The sequence below is a fragment of the Cucumis melo genome, chromosome 4 (genome assembly GCF_025177605.1).
Source record: "Cucumis melo cultivar AY chromosome 4, USDA_Cmelo_AY_1.0, whole genome shotgun sequence".
Taxonomy (NCBI): domain Eukaryota; kingdom Viridiplantae; phylum Streptophyta; class Magnoliopsida; order Cucurbitales; family Cucurbitaceae; genus Cucumis; species Cucumis melo.
The window spans coordinates 2,492,963-2,517,995 of NC_066860.1; the positions used below are offsets into that span (position 1 = coordinate 2,492,963).

Sequence of the window (25,033 nt, forward strand, 5' to 3'; positions counted from 1 at the left end):
AAATTTTTCCTCGACAACCATCGTAGATTAATTACTTTAGATAACAAAACGCAGACACAATATTGAATTTCTAAAAACTTTCAATTACTATCAATTCTTTCCAAAGTAAGCTTTTTAACTCACAATAATTAGTAGTAACGATACAAAGTATTAGTCAGAGGAAAAAGCGCACGTTATCGTCACCTTCTTTATATTTTTAATAGTTGTGTCATTTACAATAATGTTGTATAAGGTATGAAAAATTTGAATATTTTAACTTTAAGAAAAACAACACCTTTCGATTGCTAATTATCCACGTTAGCGTTAGCTGTAAGCTTTTAAATATGTGTTTAATTTATGTTTGAATTTTTAAAATGTTTAAAAAATCAAATGAAGTTCAAAAGATCCGTCGTAGATTTTTTATTTTGTAGAGGTTGATCAAATGTAAAGTTAAAATTACATTTTGTTTGAAAATTGATTTAAAATGATAAAACTGTTAAAAATATTTACAAATATAATGAAAATGTTAGACTACCATCACAAGTTTGTCTCGTTGCTTATTTATTAGCTTAGCTTTTTACAACTTTCTCCCTTGAACTAACATTATCGTCTTTCACAATTTATCAGCAAAACAATGACATTTTACTATATTTATAAATATTTTGGTTTATGTTGGGAAATTGTAAAAAATAACAGAGTTCAATTTTCGTCTTACAAAACTAGCACCATCTTTTTTTATCAATTCTTTTAAAAATAAGAGAAAATGTTTTTTAAATATTAGTTTATCAATTTTTAGTAAACAAATTAAACGATAGGGTTTTTTAAATAAATAGAAAAAATTGATAAACTATATGCAAATATTAATTGCTAGGTATAGGGCAACAATAGAAAGTTATTATGCTGATAGATAATTAACATAGCAAAACTAATTAACTATAACTTGATCGACATAAACTATATATATACTAACAATCTCAAAGTTAGATGTTCGATTCTCCCTTTTCATATTGTAAAACAACATTAGAGTTAAAATATTATTGATTGACAATAAAACGCAAGGAGTAAACTTGATACATGTCATAATAACGATAATAATAATAATAATAAGTATAACATAACTGCATTAGGAAAAATAAAGTTTGATTCACATCCCGGGTTCCCAAGTATGTATGCGCTCAAAAGTATTATGAGGGTTGGTCTTCAAGTAAATTCCATCATCTCGAGCAGACCAAATGCAGTTTCTGGGTTGACATCTAAAAGCAAGCCAACCAGATTTCTCAGGCCAAAATACATTAAATGAAGCATGACTATTGGCGTTGTGCATATAACACCAATACAACGTCGTTTGCCATACATTCTCCTTGAAACTCCATGAAAATTGTTGTTTTATACCTAAATTTCGTGCACCTAAATCATCATCTTTAGACTTACAATGAAGAAACAATGAGTCTTTGCTCATCTCGTTCAAAACATTAATATTCCATGAACTTAATGGAACCTCTGCCCCAGGCTGTCCATTGCATTGGCCACTCAATGTTAAAATTACACCAACGATTGCTATATATTTGAGAACTTCCATATCTTTTAGAAATGGTTGTTTATCTTTCAACTTTGCCTTTGGTCTCGCAATCTCTCTAATATTTATAGTGACAAAATTTATTATAAATAGAAACCTGTTTGGTTTCCTATTAATTTTGGAAAACAAAATAACAATAATTTAAGAGTACGTTACTAAACAAATTAAATATTGCACTTAATTTAGGGTTTTATATGAATGGGGTTACTTTTCTTTGTTTATCCCTACTACTTTTCTTTATTGTTTTTTTAGAAATAATTCTCAACACCAAATTAAGACTATTTATAAAATATAACAAAAAATTTAAATAGGCTGAAAGTTATAGAAAATTTGATGAATTTTGTTATACTTTATAAATAATTTTAATATTTTGTTATTTTTAAAATATCTTAAATTGGTATTTTCAAATATAACAAAAATATCGAAACTATTTACAAAATATAGCAAAATCTACCAAAAATAAAAAATTTCAAGTTTTATGCTACAGGTAAAAAGTCTCAATTTTTTTGCTATTTTCTCCCGAAAAAAATTGGAGGAAGAAATTGTTATTAGTGGTCATGTAAATGGGAGTGTATGAATATGTTAAATGATTTTTTTTATTTAATATAAAATAATTGATGTTGGAACATAATATAGTTTTCTAAAATTAAATTTTGAGTGAATAAAACTTTTTATTGCTTGACTTGTAAATATTAAGTGTTTGATCTGAAAATTTGAAATTAAGATAGAAAGAAACTAAAAAATTAATATATTTGAAGTAACACATTAAATGAGATTGAAATAAAAAATTTTAGAAGAGTTTTATAAATGATATGAATTTTAAATTTTATTTTTTTTTTAATTTAAAATGATATATTATTATCTAAAATAAAATTATAAAGATATTTAAAAGAAATTTGAATCTAAATTCATAACTAAAAAATTTAATTATCGGACCAAATATATCTATTTCTATAAATCGAGACTAAATAAAAATATTTATCTTTTAAACTTACGACTAAACGTATGTATTCATCAAGATGTAAGAAGTAAAAAGATATTTTTGTTTGGTATGATATAGATATAGTTAATGAATACATATGTAAACGTTTTGGTTAGCATGATCGACAAGTCGTAGTCTCGAGGCAACTCGTACGACAAGTCGAACTCTTTATCTCTGTACACAGGCAAAACGGTCCGACAAGAACCCACCGCTTGTCCATCTTCAACAAACTTCCACAGAGAGCCGAGCAAGTGCTCAAAGTCGCAGAGATGGTTCTCTCTCACCTCTCTAGAATCAACACCTTTCTCTTTACTTCACCAATTCATCGAAATTTCAGCGTATTTGCAAAAACCAATAAACCCATTATCACGGCAACTGCAGCCCCCATTCTCACATCGACCTCATTACCCGTCCCCAAATCCACTCTCACAGCCGCCGAACCAATTCCCATCACCGAATTTTCAGAGTATCAGGAAGAAACTCAGCTACCCATTTCCCCTGAAAAGTTATTTGTGCCGCCGGAAACTGATATCTCCGGCGGCGGAGGGGCAAGAATCTTGAAGGGATCGAACATCGTGTTGGGTCGGTACGCAAGAGATGCGCAAGTTTCTCAGGCGGATTTTGTAAAGAGTAGTGTGAGAACTGAGGACTGCCCTTCTGATGGGCTTCCTGAATTTGCCCTTGTTGGGCGCTCGAATGTGGGGAAATCGTCTCTATTGAACTCACTCGTTCGACGGAAGAAGCTCGCTCTCACTTCCAAGAAACCAGGTGAGTGGTTTGTTCTGACCCAAGTTCATCTTGATTAATTGGATTGTCAAGTCACTGTACTCAAAAGGAAAAAATGATGTAGTTCCATCCAATACAAGCCATGAGAATTCTCTAGCTCTTGTGATGTGTTTTTTTCGTGTAATTTCAAACTATGTTCAATATGAATATGGATAAAAGAATTAGAGAGCTGCGCAATGAAATAGAAGATAATTGTACAATATAGCTTGAACAGAACAAAAACCTTAAGAGCTAATGAGCTAGTAGAAAATCCAGTAATCAAAGCTTTTTAAGTTAGGATGATTCTTTATTTCCAGTTCTCTGCTTGATTCTATTACATCTATGGTGCTGCAATGCCATTAATTTTGACCTTATAAAATATCTGCTCGATTACTTGGATCTTTCTCCATTAGACGTCTTTATTCATTAAGTTTTGTTGTTTTGAATTATCATTTTCCCCATGAGAATCCGACAGACATGTTAAACCCACATCCAATTTACGGATGTAAGTTTAGGTACAGAGCAGAGAAGGAAGGGAGGAAGGGAGGAAGGGAGGAAGGGAGGACCTGCTCTTGTAGTCCGTCTTGGATACAAATATCATACATGAACATTAAGATGCTCAAGTGACAAGGAATAGTGACAAGGGGGTTCCTCGGTGACCAAATATTATAGGCTCGAGTGGTTATCCTATGAAAACAGTCTAAGTGTGTGCAATATTAAAGGAAAAAAGTGGGGGAGAAGAGTTTGGCATGTACACATTGTTTATGTGAGCTTCAAACCTCTTGGATGTGTGAAATCTCTCCTACTATTTAAACACAGACAGTCTCGCCCAATTGTTTTATGATTTTATCAGGTTTTTGGATATGGACATAAACATTATTGTGATTTCTTGCAGGAAAGACACAGTGCATAAACCACTTTCGAATTAATGATAGTTGGTACTTGGTCGATTTGCCTGGATATGGGTATGTCTCAACTTCAAGTTGCATCAATGTTTGTCAAAAGATAGTTTTTCTGACTCTTAAACTCAATTTTAAGTGATTTGCATGGTGATGGGATACGAGTTCGCTCTCCAACTTTTTTCCACGTGCTACTCCTACGTGAATGAATGTCAATGAGATCTGTTTCTTCCTCCTTTTTAGGTATGCAGCTGCACCACAGGAACTCCGAACAGATTGGAACAAATTTACCAGAGACTATTTTCTGAATCGGTCCACATTGGTTTCAGTTTTCCTTCTCATAGATGCAAGCATTCCTGCCAAACCAATTGATCTTGAGTATGCTAGTTGGTTGGGTCAGAATCAGGTAATATTCTCTTTGTTTTAGGAGTCCTATAGAAGGAAAATATTTAAATTATATATCCTTTGTTTTCTTTAAAAGACAACTTTTAAAAAGTTGAAAGTATAGACGACCACGAAAAATAACAAAAACAAAAGCTGATACAAAAGCATAACAGATACCAAATTCTAGAAGTAGAGAGACCGAGGTGGTGAAGAATTTCAGATTCTCTTCCAATTTCTATAGATAAAAAAAAAAAGAGAGAGAGGATAATCCCTAAGCAATAAAGACACACAGATTCTTGCAAGAGGTTCGAAGTATGCATTCCTACAAACTGTCAGACCTCCTACAGAGACAAGGCCTTTTCTTGGGAAGGCCAATTTCGTTTATGTCAAATTTGTGAACTAAAGATTCTAATAGAACTTGAATATATCAAATGATAAACGATAATGAAAATATAAGATAAACCAAGTGTTCAAGATACTTGAACCTTCCCAATCTTGAGATACTTTCAAGCCCTATTTCATATTCCAAAATATTGCTTATCCTTCCCCTACCCTACCTAGTGTATTTATAATCAAATGTCTTTAACAAATTCTTCAACTAGTTATATAATATGCTGTTAAGACTCTTCAACCTAAAACTCCGAAAAATCCCAACAATGGCCAAACAGAGGCAGTACTCTGCTATAATATATTGCAATATCAACCAAGAGTTCTACAGGCCAACATACTATCAAAGATGAAAACAAGGAAAGCAAAGTACAGAATAAAGATGGAAATAATCCCAACTCCTTCGATAAGGCTGGAAACCTCCCCCTTAAAAGCTTACAGCAGCTATTACCAAAAGATACCTAATTCAGCAATCCCAAAAACATTCCTTATTTATGCCAGGAAACCAAGTTGGCCCTCAGGTATTTCCTTCCTTTCCAATCATCTCCCAAATGAATTATTTTGTGAATTTCCCTTCTTGCGTCTTCTTGTATAAGTGTGAAGGATTGGAGGTCTAGCATATACCTCTTAATATTCTTCTAATACCATTCCAATCAGATTCCTCACCTTTTGAAAACAAAGTCTGACAAGTGTGCATAATTGACATTTCTTCTAAAACCCAAGCTCCAATTAGTATGGAAATCATCCGAAGTATAATATTGCTCTTCATCATCATAGTAGGAAGATTATAGAGCCTGTGAAGAGATCTAAAGATTTACCGTCATTTAGAACAGTGTTTGAAGTTTCCAACTTTTTTTAATCCATTACCAAGCATAAAAGCAAATGCAGCTCAACTGTCCATTCTCCAAAGGAAATCACTTTCCAAACCTCCCCATTCTTTTTAATAACAACGGGCCTAGTCATGACATGCTTCTTTTGGCAAGCATGTAATCTTCCAATTAATAAGGTGACTCCCTTTGATTTGCTAAAAGAGGAAAAAACCTAAGATCATCCTTTCGTTGCATGCTTCCATTGATATCCCAAGTCTGATTGAAGAGTCTCGTTTGACCGATTGGGTCCTCCTTTCTCTTTGCTAATTTGCGCTTTTGATTGAGTTCCCCCCCCCCCCCCCCCCCCCCCGCCCCCCGTCTCTTCTTAAGATAGTGCATCGTGATTTTTTAAGAATGTATAGTAGAAATTTTTACTTGAATTGTTGATGCCTTGGTTTCAAAGAAAAATTGACATGGAATGGTTTCTGTAGATTCCAATGACGATAATATTCACGAAATGCGACAAACGGAAGAAGAAAAAAAACGGGGGAAAAAGACCAGAAGAAAATGTGAGCGACTTTCAGGAACTTATAAGTGGTTTTTTCCAAACGACACCGCCGTGGATTATGACTAGCAGTGTCACCCATCAAGGCCGAGACGAAATTCTTCTACATATGGCTCAGCTGAGGAACTACTGGCTCAAGCACTGAAAAAACATTTTGCAGCCTCATCTTCTTGAATCAACCAGGTACAATGCTTTGTTTGTTATGCTCGTATTGGCCATTCATAAAAATCTGCGTTTATCTAAAATTTTAATTGTTTTTCATCTATTCCTCGAATGATTCCTAAAGACGTATTCACGCACGAAAAGTCAGTCTTATGATTTTGAACTTTTTACCATTAAAATTAACAGTAAATGAAAATGTTTCAGCTCGAAGACGCTTCTCAACGCTATTTGAATTGCTTGATCTTGACTCGAAATGAAAATGTGTTGATTGAATATGAATCTTGAATAACCTAAGCTGTTTGGCGCTGAACATGAATTTTGGAGAGTTAACAAAGAAGCCACGCTTGCAATCGCAAGAATTGGTTAATAGTGGCACAATTTTCATTAGGTTCCTACTTAAAAACTTCAAACATTCAATAGAATGGAAGATTGGTGGAAAGTTACTGTTATCTTTTGGGTGAATAGTCTTCTCAGTTTGCTATTAGTTGTCAATTGGATCCCATTTATTCATATTCTGGATAAAGGATAACTTTGCCCCTTTGTCCAAACTTGTAATATGATGTGTATAGTAAAGCAAAGTTGTCGGGAAATTGGAAAAATAGGATTTTTTTTGGGTGGGTAAAAAACTTTTGAGATGCTTTTTAAAAACAATGAGTTTTGGGTAAAAAATGAGTATATGAAAAGTTCAAAGTGCCCTTTAGTTTTAGAAAAACCGTAACAGCGAATATGTGCAGCGATTCCTTCTCCCTCTCCCTTGCGTGCGATTCTTCTCAGTGAACGAGGGTTGTGATGAACAACGAGCACGGAGCTTCAGACGGTGGTGCAGCCAATGGAGGTGGAGACTTTGACAGCTGCTGAGATGGAGACTTTGACAGTGGCGACTGAGTTGCGATTCGACAACTTGGATGGCTGCTAAACTCTTCTATTGGACATATTAATGAAGTGATACGATGTGTTCCGAGATTTAACATCTCAAGTGTACACTGTACGAAAAACTTAAATGAATGGCAGATTGTTATCCCAGATATTCAATTTTTAGCCAGTGAGTGAATCAATTTTCATACCATGTGTTCTGAACAACTCATTTCTGTTCATGTATAGAAATCATTAGAAGCAAATAGAATTTACAATTCAATGGCCATATAAACCATGGTTTTCACACCAGGAACAAGTCTTTTTTTACTTTTAGGTTTTTTTTTTATTCTGCAGACATCTCACACCTATCTAACAACTTCAAGACTTGAAATGTTTAATCCTAAGTCAATTTTACACTTGTTTTAGGTGACTTAGAGTTGTTTTTATCCTTGTTTAGACTTAAATTTTTAGGTGCTTTTTCGATTTTGCATCTATCTTGCAACTCTATTTCTAATCCTAAATTAAATTTACACTTGTTTTTAGGTGATCTAGGTTTTTTGGTTTTTTTCCTCTCAAATATATTGCACCTATTTCTTAACTTTAGAACTTAGAAATGCCTAATTCTATATCAATTTTACACTTGTTTTGATTTATGGTGGTTTTTCCCATGTTTTGGCTGAATTTTCTCTTGCATACATCTTGCACCTATCTCATTGCTTTCAAACTTGAAATGTTCGTTCCTAATTCAATTTTACATTTTTTTAGTTAATTTAGGGAGGTTTTATCCACATTTAAGCTTAATATTTAGGTACCTTTTTTCATCTTACGAACATCTCGAACCTATCTCATAACTTCTAAATTTGAAATGTCTAATCCTAATTCAATTTTACACATTTTTTAGGAGATTGGTCGTGTGTTCACCGTTAAATATTTTTAATAGCTAACATATGGTTTAGATTCTGTAACACTATCAATACCATCTTCAATTGTTGTGTTTCATAAATATCCAAGAACAATGAAAATAACTAAAATGTTCAAAGTAATAAATAAAGTTTTCAGGAAAAAATAAACAAGTGTTTCATTATTTTGTACACTTGATTTCTCTAAGCATCCTATCCAATCAACGGTTGACTACTCCTTAATCCTAAAGGGCAAAGGTGATACTTTTGTTGCCATTGTTGGTTTACGTTGATACTAAGATGATTCTTCATCAACACTTTCTTCTTAAAGACCTTGGAGCTGCCCAGTATTTTCTAGGCCTTGAACTATCTCGTTCCACTCACAATCTTTATTTGTCGTCTCAACGTAAATATTGTTTACAAATTGTATGGAGGACTCAGTATTGGTAGCAGCAAAGCCATTTGTTTCCCCTATGTTGACACCAGATGATGCTTCTACTTATCATTGTTTGATTGGACGAGGACTGCTTTATCTCCAAATTTCAGTCTGACATATCCTTTGTTGGTCACTAATTAAGTCAATTTGTTGCTCAACCACGATCAGCTCATCTTGATGCAGTCCATCACCTTTTACGATATTGCTGGTCAAGGTATTCTAATATGGCCAACAAAATCTTTTCAGCTGTTTCCAGTGAGTTACAGTGGATTACTCTAATCTTCTTAATGATTTTCTTATACCGTTTCAAGCCCGTGTCAGTCAATCGATCGCCATTTCGTTCGGGATACTATTATAGATTTCTGAAATTGCTACCTATTTGTTCATCATCTCAACTGGCTGATATGTTCGCCAAGGTGCTGCTCAATGAAAAGTTTCATGGTCAAGATGATTTGAATCGATGGTCGGTTTACACGACCATTGCCATTCTTGTATTTATATCTGTGAACCCTTTTGTTGAGAGAAAATTATATTCATTTGGGTTCAATGCAGTAGTCAATACATAAGCTAAATCAATGAAGGGAGGGGTGTAAAAGTGCTTAAAGCAGTTCAACGACTTCCAAATCCAGAGGGAAAATAGTAAAACCATCCAAATATCAACCTCAGAACAGCTCCAGAACTAAGCGAATCATCTAGCAGAAAATTATTGTGCATGTATAATCCGAAATCATCCAAAAAAAACTGACAAATGTTATAAAGATTGAAGGGGAATTTTAAGAATTGCAATTGGGACTTAAATTATTGAATGAAGTACAAAAGGGTATTCTTTTCCATGTGGGACATCCTCGATTGAGCTTAGTTTTGAGTGATGAAAACTTTTGTAAGTTAAAAACGACTTTCCATCGTAATTTTGAGTTTGGCTTTGAAGTTTCCATGAATCTAAGAGGCAACTCAGATGTTTCATGACGACTTCTGTTAAGACTTGTTGGGCATTCTGCTGTGAAATTGTGCTTCGATTGGTCTTATGGTTTGGTTCAATATTAGATTTTAACTATGCCACTTAAGGTACGAAGATTTGGACTTCTTACCTCAAAAAATGAATTCGTGTCAATTATAGATGAGTCAATCCTCGCTATAAAAAACTTTAAGAAAGTGCTTGACTTTAAAAAAGTGCTAGAAGAAGGAGTGAGTTATTAATTATTATGTTTTTACATTATTATAGTTTGATTAGAATATTTGTATTTGGGATGTAGATTATTTTATTTAAATTTTAATAGTATATGTTTGATGTGTAGACTATTTTAATTTGATAAAGAAATAGTAAACATTGAGGTAAAAAAATAAAATATTATGAAAGTCAAATGGTAAAAAAATATAACAAACAATAAATACCGTATCAAATTGAAAGTTTTAAAATAATATTTACAATTTAAAATTTTTAAATAATATTTACTGTAGTAAGAGAAGATTATTATAGTTCTAAATATTCATTACCCCAAATAGCATTTGAAAGTATGTGCAGAACCCTTTAATAAACTTTGAAGGCCTAATTTTGCAAGGACTTGATTACCAATAAAAACAAATTTAAAATTTTATAATTAAATGACCATATTTTATGATTTGTTCAATTTTAATTCATATATAGTGACCAATACTGTTTCCCCATTTTTAACCTTTCTTAAATTTAGTTTTAGTTTGTTGTTTATTTTTTTAAAAAAAAAAATCACTATATGTTAGTCATTTCCTCATAAATTTATAACTTTGCATACACTCTAAATAATAAGACACTATTTTGCACCACCTAATAAAAATTAATTGATTAAAATACTTACACCTAATAAAAATTAATTGATTAAAATACTTTACACCACAACAATGAACATCAGTAGATGCTGATACACTACTTTACATCATCTACCAAAATATGATTATGTTACATTTTTGCGTTTTCAAATATAACGTAATGAACCAAAATAAAGCAAAGTTTTATATTATATTAATGATAGGTATTGGTACATTTTTTTTGTATCAAGAAAAATTGTAAAAATAGAACATTTGACAAAATATTTACATTTAGTAGAAAAATCAAATGTAATGAATTTTATCCAGTGGTTTTGTTTTATGAACCGTAAATATTTGAGACATTTTTAAATATAGTAAAATAAATTAAAGTATTTACAACATATAGCAAAATTTTGAATTCTACTACCGATAGATTTCTATTACTATGATTCAAACTTGTTTCTAGCTATCTAACTATAACCATACAAGAGCAGCACTAATCTCAAAATTTATCAAAAAAAACCTTATGGGTGATTTTTCCATAACCAATGACAATGGCATATGTGCAATTTCAAAGAATATAACTCCTATCTATAATTTTCTTTACTCCTTAAAATAAACTGCTTTTGGCTTTTCCGCCATTGAGCAAAGAGAAAAATGGATTCTCCTTTTCCACGCTATTAACTTTACTTTCATTGAATTGGATTCCAACTGAACCAGATGTTATCGGTTTAGGAAGTTCTACAGAAACAAATGCTAGCCTCTTCGAGTTCGATTTCTTTGCAACGGGCATGGGGAGGCTTGAATTTACGAGAGAACTACCTTCTTGGGGCAAGAAGGTCTTGCTCGAGGTCTTTACTGGACTAATCAAACCGTCTTTTGTTTCTGTATTAGTATTATCTTCCAAAGATATATCATTAACTCTTCCTGATGGGCTTGCTAGCAAACCATTCTTAGTCGTTTTCATTAGACCAAGACCTTTATCATTACTTTGATGTGCCTCTCCCTCCTCCGATTCATCATCTACACCCAAAACGAGTGAATACAAGATGGAAACTAGAGTTTATTCTTCTTTTCAAGATAAAAGATGAGTGAAACTAAGGAAGGCAGTGCAAAGAACTAGAAGATACAAAAATGGAGGTTATTAGACATTGCTATTTCTATAAAAGCATAATTTATTATTAAAGCAATGCAATTGACAAATTGGAACATTTTTACCTCCAAGAAAAGATTGAAGTTTCTGATACCATATAGCTGAAGTGGCTAAAGAAACATCAGGTCCAATATGTTCTTGATTCTTAGTTGCAACTTCTTGTATTTTCTCTTTCAAAATAAATTTGTCTACTTCCCAAATACACTCTAAGAGGACAAATTCATCATTCGTTGGGTAAAACTCCCTAAAGACCTGTAAAAGGATTGGAAAAAAGTTTAAAAACTTATACTTTGTGATTGCTTAAGAATTCCTTGGTTATGTAGATGCAACCTTTCCACTTTAGAGAAAAAAATGGACGAGTGTGATGACGAGTGGAGCACAGATACCTGAATTCCTTCCTGGTTTATTGCAGCTACTTGCTTCTTTTTGGAGATAGATGAAACCGTGTTGAATACTAAAACAACATCAAGCAGTATCTGCACAATAGAAAAAAGATACAAATGCATCATAAACACAGAAAATTTAAAAATAGTAATTATGTTATGATTTACAGGATAATGACAATCCTTGGAAAATTATTTGCAGGAATAGGTTTTTTTAAGAAAATCCAAACCATGATCAGGTCATCAGTCTATTAATTTACTAACTATGAAAGATTGCTAAAATGTCAAATGATACCTATTTTCTTAAATACTGAATAATAAAAATGGAACTTACTTGTTGAACTAACACCCGAATACGTGCAAGTAATGCCAAAATTACAAAGCAAAACCCTGGAAAAAATGTTCGAGCAAGCAAGATAGATATCTCACTATCAAATGGTCAAGGGTAAAATTTTGCATAATGAATTTATCTTTCTCCAATTTAGTTTCCATAGTCAGGCAAATAAATTAGCCCCAGGTAAGAAGAAATCATTCAATACAATTGTCAACAATGCAGAAAAGTACTTAACATTCGACAATTGTGCATAAAACAAAACATCAGTGTTTCATACAACCATGGATTTGAGCAAATAGAAAGCAGCAAGCAACACCAACATATCTATCAAGCATTAGACTAATAGACAAAAAGGATACGTTGCTGCCTTAAAAATTGGCTCCACCATCTGCAAAAAATTAGGAAAAACATCTTCTCAATAACCCTTGATTGACTCGGGCAAAATAAAGGCCAACTAACAAAAAAATATTTATACGAGTGAAAATCGAACAGCTTACATTAAGAATAACAGTTTTAACTCAGTAAAAAGGAATCATAATATATATTTTTTGTATAGGAATATATCATAATCTTTTTAAATCATAAGCATGAACAAATAGAAAGAGAATTGCCCTCTATATAAAATCTCCCAATGGGTGATACAAAGAAGACAAACTCAAGAGAAAAATCACCTGTGACAGAAGGCGAACAGCCCCCAGAAGCCGTTCCATGAAATTATATTTCCCAACTTCACATTTCCTCCGTTTTAAACTGTAACAAAATAAAAAGTGAAACAGAAGGTCAAAGGAAAATGAATGTGTACATTTTTAGTCTAGTCATCTTTTTATACACTTCAAGATTTCACAAGAAGAAGGAACTCAAAATCAAATAACTTTCTTTTATTTTTTTATATGGAAAAATCAAATACCTTTCTAAAAAATGAATCTTTTGCTTAGGTTTCTTTCCGTCAATAACTTGAAAGCAGGAACTTAACAACTCCTCCAACTTGACAGCATGTAGAAGTCTTAAATCTCTCCTCACCTAACATTTTGTAGACGCAAGACCATGTTACAAGTATAAAAAAAGTTTCAAATTCTTCATCTAACACTTAAATGAATTATCTCACCAAGTACGCTACATATTACTTTCTATGAGATCTTGTTCGTGAATTAAATGTCCCCTTTCCATTCAAGGGGAGAATTTGATACTAAAATGTTTTCCACTTCTCGCATATATGAACATATATTTACACAGACTAACGTACACATATAATAGAAATCATCTCCTACAAGTAAATTCCATGTACTTCTTTTCTTGCAGTTTACATTTTTTTTCTCGCCGACCAATCAATCACCCAGAGCTTCAATGTGTGTGTGTGTGTATACATACATATATATATATATAGAATACCTGCAAAAGATATCGAAAATAGAAACTCCGACGGTGCTGGTTCTTGTTCTTATAAATCATTTTTTGTAGAATGCCACTTTCTAAGTAGAGCTGGTCAAGCATGGATGCTAACTTCTCCTGAAGGTTATCAGCTTCAGTAGAATCCATGGAATCCCCCATATTCTGAAATTACAACCAAAACCTAGCAATTCAAAACATGAAGTCCAATTGAAAAAAATCACCAGAAATCGAGTCAAGTTGAAGAATTATTTGAACAATGGTGAAGACAAGGAAGGTGCATATTTCTAGCAAGTCGCCTTCCTATCACTGGTCATTATTACAAGAATAATAGTTCATAAACAAAAACATCATAATATAAATGTAACAACCCGACTTTCTAACATATTCAAAGGATGTTGCTAAATGCAACCATAACTTGAAAATAGATCTTTGGTAATTTTTTTAAGAAAAATAAAAGTACTCGGTAAGCCTACTCGGGTCAGACTTACTGAGTATATAAATACCAAGTTATGGATGCATTTAGCAACGTCCTTCGAATATGATAGAAAGTCGGGTCGTTACATTTATATTATGATGTTTTTGTTTATGAACTATTATTCCTGTAATAATGACCAGTGATAGGAAGTCGACTTGCTAAAAATATCCACCTTCCTTGTCTTCATCATTGTTCAAATAATTCTAGAGTTCATTTAGTTTTTGACATAGATACAACTATAAGCATCATAAGAAAGAGAATAAGTGAACAAAACCACCAAAGGGAGAACATAAACAAGACAAAGAAGCTGACTAAACCAACCAAAACTCATCTTCAAATAAAAAACTTGGAAAAAACAGCCATAGCCAAGTACACGTTGATTTCTTATTTAGGAGTAAAATCAATTTCGGTATACACATAATAGGCTAAAAAATCAAATTTAATCATAAATATGTCAAAAGCTAACCATTGAAATCTAATATTCATGGCTCGAAATGATCCAGATGGAGGTTTAACACTTAAAACTTTATCGAGAAGTTAATTTTCTGTAAAAAGCATCACACTAACAAACAGACTCTGTTTCTTGTTCAAAAATTGAAAGGAAAAGGAAAATTACTTTGAACACCGGTGTTTTGGGAGAAAGCTTTTAAGACCTTTAATATTTTTAGATTTTCAGTAGAGTATAAAGGGAAAATAAACTCCCGCTGCTTAGACTGAAAAGTAAGGCTGGGTTGTTGCTGGCTAATATAGTGAAAACAACTTTTTCTCAATCAACCTTCTTTGCTATTTCAAGGAATCATGTCTCTCCACAGTGTTCTCAATCAACCTTCTTTGTCAATGACTCAATTATTCTCATAATGTAGTCTACTCTAGTTGTAGGGCTTGGTTGTGAATATAAGTAATTTATCTGAATATTAGCTTACCTTTTATACAAACAAAAGTTCGAACAAAATATCATCTACACTTTCTAGGAGGCAACAAGCCAGATCAAAAACCCTTAGAACAAAATCCGTGAAGAAAGAGATGGCTACTAGACTACTTTCTGAATTTTCATTGCAGATAACGTAAATGTTGGGGGAAGGAGCCAAATTCGGCTGCTGTCTTTACAGTCTATCAATCATATTAAGACTACGATGAACTGCGGAACAAATGAAGAATTTTACCTTCTAAGGACTTCTACCTTCCCAAATCATTTCTTTTGTAGGTGTCCTCTCTATTCCTTACATCCATGTACTTTTAAACATTCCTTTTAAACAAAATTACTTTTGTTAACCAATTTGATCCTCATAACTAGATATACACATAGCAGTTCAAAAAGTCATAATAATAATTGAGTTACATAAGATTTCATATTAAAAGAAGAAAACATTGCGGAGGACAGAATAATCAACAAATTCAAATTGAGAACAACAACGAAAACTATAATCAAAATAAATTTACAACCACATAAAGAAATCAAACCCATAGGCCGAAAAAATCTATATTTGGCTCTCATCTTTGATAATGACTTCGTGGATATGAAAGAGAATTCAGATAATGAAATACCGATAATAGCAAGACAATTTCAAGAGCTTTGGGATCTCTAGATGTCACGAGCGCAGTCCTAGATCTCTAAATGTCACGATCCATAAATAGCAAGACAGGGAAAGAGTCGGGAAGAAAACCGGTGGAGATTGAGAGGAAGCTGAGAGAGATGGAGACGACGATTGAGAGAAACCAAGAGAGATGAAGACGACGATTGAGAGGAAACCGAGAAAGATGGAGACGACGATTGAAAGGAAGCCGAGAAATCAGATGGTGAGCGGCGAACAGATATTCGATTGAGAGGAAACCAAGAAATCATTTTTGTCTTTTACTTCCACTGAATCTCCTCTCATAATCTCACCCGCCAAAAACCCTCTCCATCTTCCTCTCTCCACCAAATATCCACAAACCCACCGAACAAGAGCCAGAGTAAGCCCTCTTCTTCATTTCCATGGCTTCCTCCGCCCCACGTTTCATCTCTCTCATTTTCACACTCCTCTTCTTACTCCCCACTTCCCAAGCCAAATCGTAAATTAAAATCCATCGTTTACAAATTCAAATACAAAATTCAAATTCAAAAGCAAAGTTTATTGCATATGCAGCTTCTGCGATAAAAGAAATAGAGTATTTTATAGCATCTCTATCACTTCACAATTTTACTACAGAACCACAAACAAGCCTCAATCTACAATACCCAATTCAAGAAATCAAAACCCATCAACAAAATTAAACCAAAATTCCATCCAACCAAACAACAGTTTCGTGAAACAAATTGCAAAATCAATCAGCAAATCATAAAATCACGAAACAAATTTTACCTTGTCGTCGGAAAGTCGAGCTCCACCAATCAGCACGGTTACTTCTTGTTCAGCAGCCTTTCAAACTGATTATAAAGCTCAATCGATCCCACGCCGGAGGATACCGTAAAAAAGCAAACCCACGCCGGAGAATGATGGAGAATGAAGAGGAGATCCACAATGACAGAGAGGATACCGTAAATGCCAAACCCACGCCGTAGAATGAGAGAACGAATGACGGAGAAAGTTCCGTTTGAAGAAGGACGAAGAACGGAAGAACTAAGAAAGACAGGGATTAAACGACAGGCTTCTTTTCTTTAATTTTAACCTAAGTCGGTTCGGTTCGATATTATTATTTATTTAAACCGAACCGAACCGTATCGGTTCGGTTCGGCCCCTTTTTTCATACTGCAGTCTGACTCCTCCTAAAGTTTAATAAGTACAGCAGTGGTATGGTTCATAATTAATTAGCTACATGTTTTGTCCTAAAAATTAAATAAAATAAATCCACATATTTCAAACAAATTCATTTATTTTTTTTGTACTTTGGATTTCTTCTTTCTGTTTCTATAAAATCTGGAGACCAAATCAATTGACTTTTGTGTTGTTGTTCAATCACATTAAATTGCAATAAAGAGAAAATAAGACTTCCCAACTAAATTTGCCAAAGCAAAAAAGAAAAACCCTCACATGACACAATTCAAAGGAGGAGAGTGTGATTGAATTCTCTCCTTTAATTTCTCAAACCACTTGTAAACACTATAAGAATATATATTAGATCAAACAAATTGACATGCAACGGTGCATTAGATTACTCTTTATACCTTTTTTGTCGGAGGATGACTCGAATCTAGCTAATTGTTTGTACTAAAATGACAAATTTTCATAACGTCCCAATTTTCTAAGACACCTTAACATTACCATAATTACCTCATGCACGCATAAATTTAAATATAGATTTTACTAGATAAAGAGTTTATACAAAGTAACAATTCAAGTTCCATGAAGCTTTGGTTCTTCGAGTACCCCTAAAAGCTTTAATGTAAAATAAGAAAACTAGCTAGAGTGAAAATCCGGAACACTTGAGTACTAAAGGCTTTGAGGTAAAGGCAAAGGTACATTAGCAACTAACAATAAGGATCTCGTGACAGATATTTTTATTTTTCCTAACACTGGAGTAGAACAATTCTGATTTGAAATATTGTCTACCGAAAATGAAGTCATCCTAATAATCATCAAACAAAACACATAGAAAAAAAAAACACTCAAATTTGACTTATTTGATTCATTTAACTATACTGCCACAATTAAAAAAAAAAAATTTGGCTTAATCAAAGAACAAGTCAGATCTAATGATTTCAGTTCTCATACAAACACTTGAATTATAAGCAATAACACAAACCAGTCAAGATCTAATTGACTCCATAATTCATAATGACAAGGAGAATGAAGGATGGAATGTTTCATACTATTGGACACCGTCGGGTAAACTTAATTTATTAATAAAATGTATGTATATGGATATAATTAAAACTTCTCTATAGATAAAGTCTTTAGGTTTGACATAAACCAAAATAAACTTCACTAAAAAAAACACATTCACTACAAACTAAAAACAAAATACACTTAAAAAGATTGATTTATGTGAATGCAAATAGAGTGAGAATAAGTCAAATTAATAAACCTCTTAATTGTAATCCATGCACAAACCCAAATTATCCACATAACATATAACTTGCTAATTTCATTTTATATAATCAGACTAATAAACATAGTACAATTATTATTGGCCAAGGTACGTTACAATTTACAACATAGATCAAGAAATTTCTTCACAATCACATTGAATTTATGTATATATATTGTCAAAAGATGAAATTTTTATTAATTTTTGAAAATTTCCACATTCACTATTCTCTTTAGTCATTTGCAAAGACCCACCAAATCCTAAAACGATGCTCAAATTTCATTTTAGAATAATGCTGACATACAATCAAGGAAAAAAATGTATACTAGATTTTTGAATTATAGCATAGTTCTAATCTATATATTTTTAATAAATCTTAAATTTAGTCTCTCGAAATTAGTTAAATAATAGTAATAATTACAAATCAAATAAAATACTATAATGAATATGCTTTCAAAACTTATAGCTAAATGATAAAAAAAAATGCATATGCATGTATACATACATAGTGAGAGATTAAATCTAAGATATATCGAAAGCAAGAGAACTATGATTAAAAAATAAATAAATAAAAATCAAGGAAACAAATGTATACTAGATTTTGAGTTTGGTATTTAAAGTTTGTATGCATTTTTTATAATTGAAAACGTTGGTAGTATTTTGTCTTTTTTTTTTTTTTTTATTGAAAGATATTATTATTATCTAAATAAATTTTATAAAAATTCAAATATATATGATCAAATAAAACAATATCAAAAAATAAGGATCAAAATGATAATTTAATATATTTTATTTCAAATCTAGCACAACTTAATATTTATTTTATGTCAACCAACGACCTTAATTATTTTTCATACTAATACATATTATGATAATTTAGTTCATCCATAATTAATACTATCTTTCATCAAAATTATAGGAGGTTCTATGTCAACTCTATAATATTGTTGTACTAGAAAAAGTACCATAGGCACAAGCACTCCAATGAAAACATAATGAAATCAAACATAATACGAAAAGTGGATCCATGACACCGATGTTCCATATTCGTAATGAGTTATGAAGTATACTTTGAAATTTATAATAAAAACCCGTTAAAGTTTACGTGGAAATTAACATTATTGTTACTATTATTTAAGTGAATTATAAAAATTAACGAGAAAAATCATGAAAATATCGCAATTATGGTTATCGTAACCGATTGTCTAAATGTAAGAAGAAGAAAAATCAATGACACTTACAATAAAGACTCCATAAAATCTTTACTAATGTACCACTTTTTCATTGGGACTAATAAGTGAGACATAAAAGGAAAAAAAAAAGTTACAAATACCATATGGGCATACAACACGTGGCAGAAAGTGATTGGGTGTTGGAGTAAAGTATCGAGGGCAAACATAAATATTGGTATAGAACCAAAAAACGCGGCACTAACCCATTGGATTAAATCAAATCAATTAGTTGTACTAAAAGAAACCCAGTTGGTTTCAAATTCTGTAGAGGTATTTTCGTAATTTTGAAGAAACATATTCCTTTCTCGTTTTTATAGTCTTAATAATTGGATGCTTCTCGAACCTCACTCGTTTTTTACCACTCGCAAGGACGAATATAATAGATCGAATTTAAAACTGAGTTCAATAGAATTAATTTAAAAAAAAAAAATAGTCCAAAGAATTGAACCTTCCGAATTTTTATTTTTTGAGTAGATTAAACCGACCATAATTGATTCGATATTGGCTTTGTTGAAAAAAGCTATTTTTTTAATTCTTTTTTGGGCACTAAAAAGGATATTCACACTTTATTTAATGAGTGTATGACATGCCCCTAATTTTGGGAACATATATTAATGTATGGTTTAAATTAGAAGTTTAATAAATTAGTTTAGCTATTTTTTTATAATTATGCTATAAACCTTCTTATCTATTAATATCTACTTGATTTATATTTTAAAGTAATTATTTAAAACGATAAATAATAGATTAGGAAATTTATTAATATCTACTTGATTTATATTTTAAAGTAATTATTTAAAACGATAAATAATAGATTAGGGAATTTATGTGAATTAAAAAATCAAACTATTTAAGAAATATAGTAACAAAAATTAAATAGGTTAAAAGAGAATTTGACGAATTTTGTGGATAGTTTCAATATTTTGCTATTTTTTTAAATGTTCATTTCTAAAAATTTGTTTTGGTTTTTTAAAAATGGGTTTGAATAGAAAACAAGAAATAAATCAACTGGCTGTCAACTTGGTTTTTTCATATATAACAAAATTGTCGTATAACTATTATTATCTATCAGAAAAAATGTATCAAACATAAAACTAAAACGAATTTAACATGTCTTTTATATTGCAACTTCAAAAGCTTGTTAACTATTTTTTAAGTTTAACACCATTTTTTTTCAAAATCATCCTCGTTTTTCAATTAATCCGACACTAAACAACTATAAATTGAATTTCATGTCCAATTAAACATTAAATTTTCGATCATGTATTCGACAAGTACAGTACAATAAATTTATTTGTAAAATTTTCCTACTGTATTAATTATTTATGATAGTTTTATTAAACTACGGTGTTTAAATTCTAAATATAAATGATAAACACCCACATTACAATAGTTTAATTTTATGATTTTACTAACCATCATTAGTTCGACTTATTGGTAAAAAATAGAATATATAATTCTTTGATGTTGTTAGATTAGTTCATGTATTCGTATCCTAACCCAAAAAAGGTGAGGATTTTATTAAAGAGGGGTAGTGTGGTGCAGTGATGTAGTACCATTTTGAAATTGTGTTGTTAAATCCACCTGTCCCATACGACATAATAGCCCATTTAAGTTGTTGAGGCGGAAGCAGTTGGAAGTTAAAACTCTTTTGACAAACTTTGCATTTTTTCCCCTTATAAATCAAAACTCTCCCACTCATTTCCATATCCTTTAACTTTTTTTTACTATAGTTTGGTTCGAGCTTTTGTGGTTTAATTTGTTTGCTTCAATGGAGTCTCGTTTTTCACTCCTACTTCTCCTACTGATCTCCGTAAGCTAATTTTATTTTGTAATATTATTATATATTATGATCATCTCTTAGCTTTGTGGTTTTTAATTCTATTATGTTTTCTTTGTTGCAGCTTGGGATTGTTTGTAGTTATGCTGCCGATGATGATATTGATATCTCGCCTGAACAGTATTGGGAATCTGCCTTGCCAAACACTCCTATGCCCAAAGTTATTACACATCTCCTCGGTTTGGGTTGGTACATCGTTATTTTAAAATGGTTTAACTTGTTTTTAGATATAGTTAATTGTTATTTTTCTAAATTATCGTGCTTTCAATAATTTAACTTCATACAATTGGTTTTAAGTGATTATCAATCAAAAAATTACTTTGAAATTATTTTGAAATAATTATAAGCTCTAAAAGATTGTTAACTAATTAAAATTGAATTAGTTTGTATTATTAGAAGCATGTCTTTTAGGTGAGTTTGGATGTGAAAAAATGGTTTAAATTATTTCATAATCTCTTTGCGGAAAATTTGTACAATCAACCTCATAGTTTGATGTTTGATCCCCTAACCTAGCAGTAAAATGAACTAAAATATTTTAAAAAAATATATAAAAGTTTTTAGAAGTTTATATTTTATAAATTTTGTAAATATTTTTTTAATTTAACATTTACAGTAATTTTTGTATTGTTAATACATACCCTCCTTAAGCAAAATTTATATTTTATACCACGTGAAGCAAATAGAGTAAAAATCAGGAATTAATTACCTGTGTTTTCTAGACTTTCTAGAAGGGAAAAGCACTTCAGTGAATGTTGGTAAAGGGGGCGTAAACGTCAACACCGGAAAAGGCAAGCCTAAAGGCACCTCCGTTAACGTCGGGAAAGGCGGAGTGAACGTCAACACTCCAAAACCAAAGCAAGGAGGCACTTCCGTTAACGTCGGAAAAGGCGGAGTAAACGTCAACACTCCAAAACCAAAGCAAGGAGGCACTTCCGTTAACGTCGGTAAAGGAGGCGTTAACGTCCACACCGGTCGTAAAGGTAAACCGGTTTATGTTGGAGTTAAACCGGGCTACAGTCCTTTTAATTACGTATACGCAGCCACAGAAACCCAAGTCCATGATGACCCAAATACAGCCCTTTTCTTTCTTGAAAAAGATCTCAACCCTAATTCTAAATTCACCCTTCATTTCCCTAAACAAACAACAACCACCACCACTAAGTTCTTGCCACGTCGGGTTGCCAAATCACTCCCTTTCTCTTCCCAAAAACTGCCCCAAATCCTCACCCACTTCTCCATTCCTCCCGCGAGTCTCGAGGCCGAGTCGATTCGAAACACGATTGACCAATGCGAAGCACCTGGTATTGTCGGTGAAGATAAGTTCTGCGCTACGTCATTAGAATCCATGGTGGATTTTAGTACTTCTAAGTTGGGAAAGAAAGTGACGTTGGTCTCGACAGAAATCGAGAAAGATACAGATTTACAAGCGTTTACTGTTGTAAATTTGACGAAGAAATCATCAGGAGTGACAGACTCTGCGGTTGTGTGTCATAAGTTGAGTTATCCATATGCAGTGTTCTATTGTCATTACACACAACATACGCGTGTTTACAAGGTTAGTTTGTTGGGTGTTGATGGAACTAAAGCTGATGTGGCAGCCGCATGTCACACCGACACGTCGGCTTGGAATCCAAAGCATTTGGCTTTTCAGGTGTTGAAGGTGAAGCCAGGGACAGTTCCGGTTTGCCATTTCCTTCCACAAGACCATGTTGTATGGGTTTCAAAATACTAGAAATTTGAAAACTTACTTGTGTGCTTGTGATTGGTCCACATGGCACGTGTAGGTTTGAATAAACATGAAATAGTTTTCCTTGTAATATTATATCAATAGGTCATGTAATACACTTTTTTATCCGAGGGACTTCAATGTAACTTTAATATATGTTATTAGTTATGATGGTAGTGAATTGTGAAATGCTGCTCTTGAGTGACATGTGTGTAATTTGCTACTTTAGTTTAATAACAAAGGCCATATCCTCTCTCTTGCTCTTATCTTGTATCGGTAATTTTTGCAATTTTTGTTTGTCTTCGATTTTCATGATTACGGACACTTAAAATATGTGATAATTTTTTTGAAATCGTCAAAAATAATAAATTTGACAAAATATTTACAAAATATATCAATATTTTAAATTCTATCAATAATAGACATCGATAGAAACTAATATGTTTCTATAAGTGACATTGATAGATAATAATAAAAATTTATCGGTATCTATCATTGATATAATTCAAAATTTTATTATAGCTTATAAATATTTTAATTTATTTTATTATATTTGAAAATACTTTTTTTTTTTATTTGATAAACATTTAAGCTATGTTCGTACTATTCAATTTTTGGTTTTTGTTTTCTTTTCTAAATTCAGTTTTTAAATTTTTGTTTATTAAAAAAACATATATGGGCCCTTAATTTATTAAAATTTATGTTTTTAATCACATCTTTGTTCTACTTTATATTTCCCTGCAAATGCATGAATTAATTATGAGTTAGATTCTAAAAACAATAACCAGTATGTCAATCTTAGGGTTGGGTTTTTCTTAAAACTCAAGCGATTTTTTTAATTACACAACAAACATACTTTAAGGTACAAATTGTATATATATAAGTTTAAAATTTTAAAACCTAAATATCTGTCAAACGAAAACGAAATTTTAGAAGTAGGATAATGATAATCCAACCATCAACCATATACTAAATTAATGAAGGAGAAAGAAAGACAACTACTCCAATTTAATTCAATATTTTACAAATTTATTATATATGCATATATGCATGTGTATGTATAGAATCTCTAATAATATATATATCAAATTGTTAAGGTGAGTTTAGCTCAATAGTATTGATATGCGCTTTGATCCAATAGGTCAATAGTCAATCTCTATCAACAATGTTGTTGTACTCAGAAAATGTATATATTGATCTAACCATATATTAATCCATAACGGTTAGAAATTTCAAATTAGAAGTTGGGAAATTAACCATAAATATTTAATGTGTGGCACCAACTTAACCAATTGAAATTATCCAACAAAATTACCTTAAAAATAAATAGAAGAAATCTTCCAACTACATGTACTAGTGATGGATGGCCACATGGTTGGCTAAAATTAAATACAAGTAGTTTGATATTATGATTGATGGAAAAAACAATAAGAGCAAAATTAGTCTTTTTTTTTATTATTTTTTATTATTATTGTGAGGTGTAAGTTTTAGTATTAAAATGAACTTTCTTTCAAGAAACTGTATAAAAATAAAACTAAAGCTTTTGTCTTGAAGGATGTATGTATATATATGGATATGACACCGTTGTAAATACAATATGAGTGGAAATATCAAAAATATCGTAGAAAAGAAAGTGAGGTAAAATAACAAATTCGATTCCATCAACATCTAGGAGCCGTTTGACCCAAGGATTATCACTATTGGGTTGGGTTATGGTAATCCAACCCTTATTTGGGAGAAAGGTTATCACAACCCTTGTTTTAGAGCTATCAATACCCATCTTCCCTCTCTCTTATTATTCTTAATCATTTTTCAACTCTTTGTGACCCTATCTTTTCAATTCTCCCATAAAACTATTTTTTTAAACTATTCCCCAAACATATATTATCATAAAACTATATTTTTAAACTATTATCCCAAACACATGTTATAATAAAATTAAGTTTTCGTAACACTGTCATAATACTAACCCCTCTTGCAAACAATCTCTCCAAGTTTGATAAATGGACGTTA

The 25,033-nt window shown here is 31.7% G+C and overlaps 4 protein-coding genes across 8 annotated transcripts; 2 read left to right on the forward strand and 2 right to left on the reverse strand.

Annotated features, from left to right (window-relative positions):
* Nucleotides 1-1,123: 1,123 nt before the first annotated feature.
* LOC127148815 (S-protein homolog 1-like) lies at nt 1,124-1,558 on the reverse strand. Its single transcript, XM_051083174.1, has one exon. It carries the CDS (start codon nt 1,556-1,558, stop codon nt 1,124-1,126), a length of 435 nt encoding a protein of 144 aa, XP_050939131.1.
* A 1,089-nt stretch (nt 1,559-2,647) lies between these two features.
* On the forward strand, nt 2,648-7,588 carry LOC103503722 (GTP-binding protein At2g22870). Of its 2 annotated transcripts, none has more exons than XM_008468029.3 (5): nt 2,648-3,305; nt 4,198-4,267; nt 4,445-4,607; nt 6,273-6,529; nt 7,243-7,588. In XM_008468029.3, exons 1-4 carry the CDS (start codon nt 2,807-2,809, stop codon nt 6,489-6,491), a joined length of 951 nt encoding a protein of 316 aa, XP_008466251.2. In that variant the 5' UTR covers nt 2,648-2,806; the 3' UTR covers nt 6,492-6,529; nt 7,243-7,588. The 2 variants fall into 2 exon arrangements, with proteins under 2 accessions (XP_008466251.2, XP_008466252.2); XM_008468030.3 differs by having other exon boundaries at nt 7,283-7,588.
* A 3,407-nt stretch (nt 7,589-10,995) lies between these two features.
* On the reverse strand, nt 10,996-17,051 carry LOC103503723 (uncharacterized). 3 transcript variants are annotated; one of them, XM_008468034.3, is made up of 10 exons: nt 16,557-17,051; nt 15,378-15,460; nt 13,740-13,901; nt 13,258-13,370; nt 13,022-13,100; nt 12,710-12,738; nt 12,351-12,444; nt 12,020-12,109; nt 11,699-11,885; nt 10,996-11,503 (listed from the first exon to the last, which is right to left on the reverse strand). In XM_008468034.3, exons 3-10 carry the CDS (start codon nt 13,896-13,898, stop codon nt 11,091-11,093), a joined length of 1,164 nt encoding a protein of 387 aa, XP_008466256.2. In that variant the 5' UTR covers nt 13,899-13,901; nt 15,378-15,460; nt 16,557-17,051; the 3' UTR covers nt 10,996-11,090. The 3 variants fall into 3 exon arrangements, with proteins under 3 accessions (XP_008466256.2, XP_050939572.1, XP_050939573.1); XM_051083615.1 differs by lacking the exon at nt 15,378-15,460; XM_051083616.1 differs by lacking the exon at nt 15,378-15,460 and having other exon boundaries at nt 13,740-13,920.
* Nucleotides 17,052-20,940: 3,889 nt separating this feature from the next.
* Nucleotides 20,941-23,286, forward strand: LOC103503725 (BURP domain protein RD22). Of its 2 annotated transcripts, XM_008468040.3 has the most exons (3): nt 20,941-21,267; nt 21,359-21,479; nt 22,014-23,286. In XM_008468040.3, the coding sequence occupies exons 1-3, from the start codon at nt 21,226-21,228 to the stop codon at nt 23,024-23,026; spliced, it is 1,176 nt and encodes a 391-aa protein (XP_008466262.1). In that variant the 5' UTR covers nt 20,941-21,225; the 3' UTR covers nt 23,027-23,286. The 2 variants fall into 2 exon arrangements, with proteins under 2 accessions (XP_008466262.1, XP_050939574.1); XM_051083617.1 differs by lacking the exon at nt 20,941-21,267 and having other exon boundaries at nt 21,365-21,483.
* The last annotated feature ends 1,747 nt before the right edge of the window (nt 23,287-25,033 follow it).

Coding starts and splice junctions, on each gene's coding strand:
- LOC127148815 (XM_051083174.1), bottom strand. CDS start 1,558: ATGGAAGTTCTCAAATATATAGCAATCGTTGGTGTAATTTTAACATTG.
- LOC103503722 (XM_008468029.3), top strand. CDS start 2,807: ATGGTTCTCTCTCACCTCTCTAGAATCAACACCTTTCTCTTTACTTCA. Junction 4,268..4,444: donor GTCGATTTGCCTGGATATGG/GTATGTCTCAAC, acceptor CCTCCTTTTTAG/GTATGCAGCTGCACCACAGG. Junction 4,608..6,272: donor GTTGGTTGGGTCAGAATCAG/GTAATATTCTCT, acceptor TGGTTTCTGTAG/ATTCCAATGACGATAATATT.
- LOC103503723 (XM_051083615.1), bottom strand. CDS start 13,898: ATGGGGGATTCCATGGATTCTACTGAAGCTGATAACCTTCAGGAGAAG. Junction 11,886..12,019: donor TAAACCAGGAAGGAATTCAG/GTATCTGTGCTC, acceptor ATCCTTTTACAG/GTCTTTAGGGAGTTTTACCC. Junction 11,504..11,698: donor ACTTCAATCTTTTCTTGGAG/GTAAAAATGTTC, acceptor TTTTGGGTGTAG/ATGATGAATCGGAGGAGGGA.
- LOC103503725 (XM_008468040.3), top strand. CDS start 21,226: ATGGAGTCTCGTTTTTCACTCCTACTTCTCCTACTGATCTCC. Junction 21,268..21,358: donor TACTTCTCCTACTGATCTCC/GTAAGCTAATTT, acceptor TCTTTGTTGCAG/CTTGGGATTGTTTGTAGTTA. Junction 21,480..22,013: donor TACACATCTCCTCGGTTTGG/GTTGGTACATCG, acceptor TGTGTTTTCTAG/ACTTTCTAGAAGGGAAAAGC.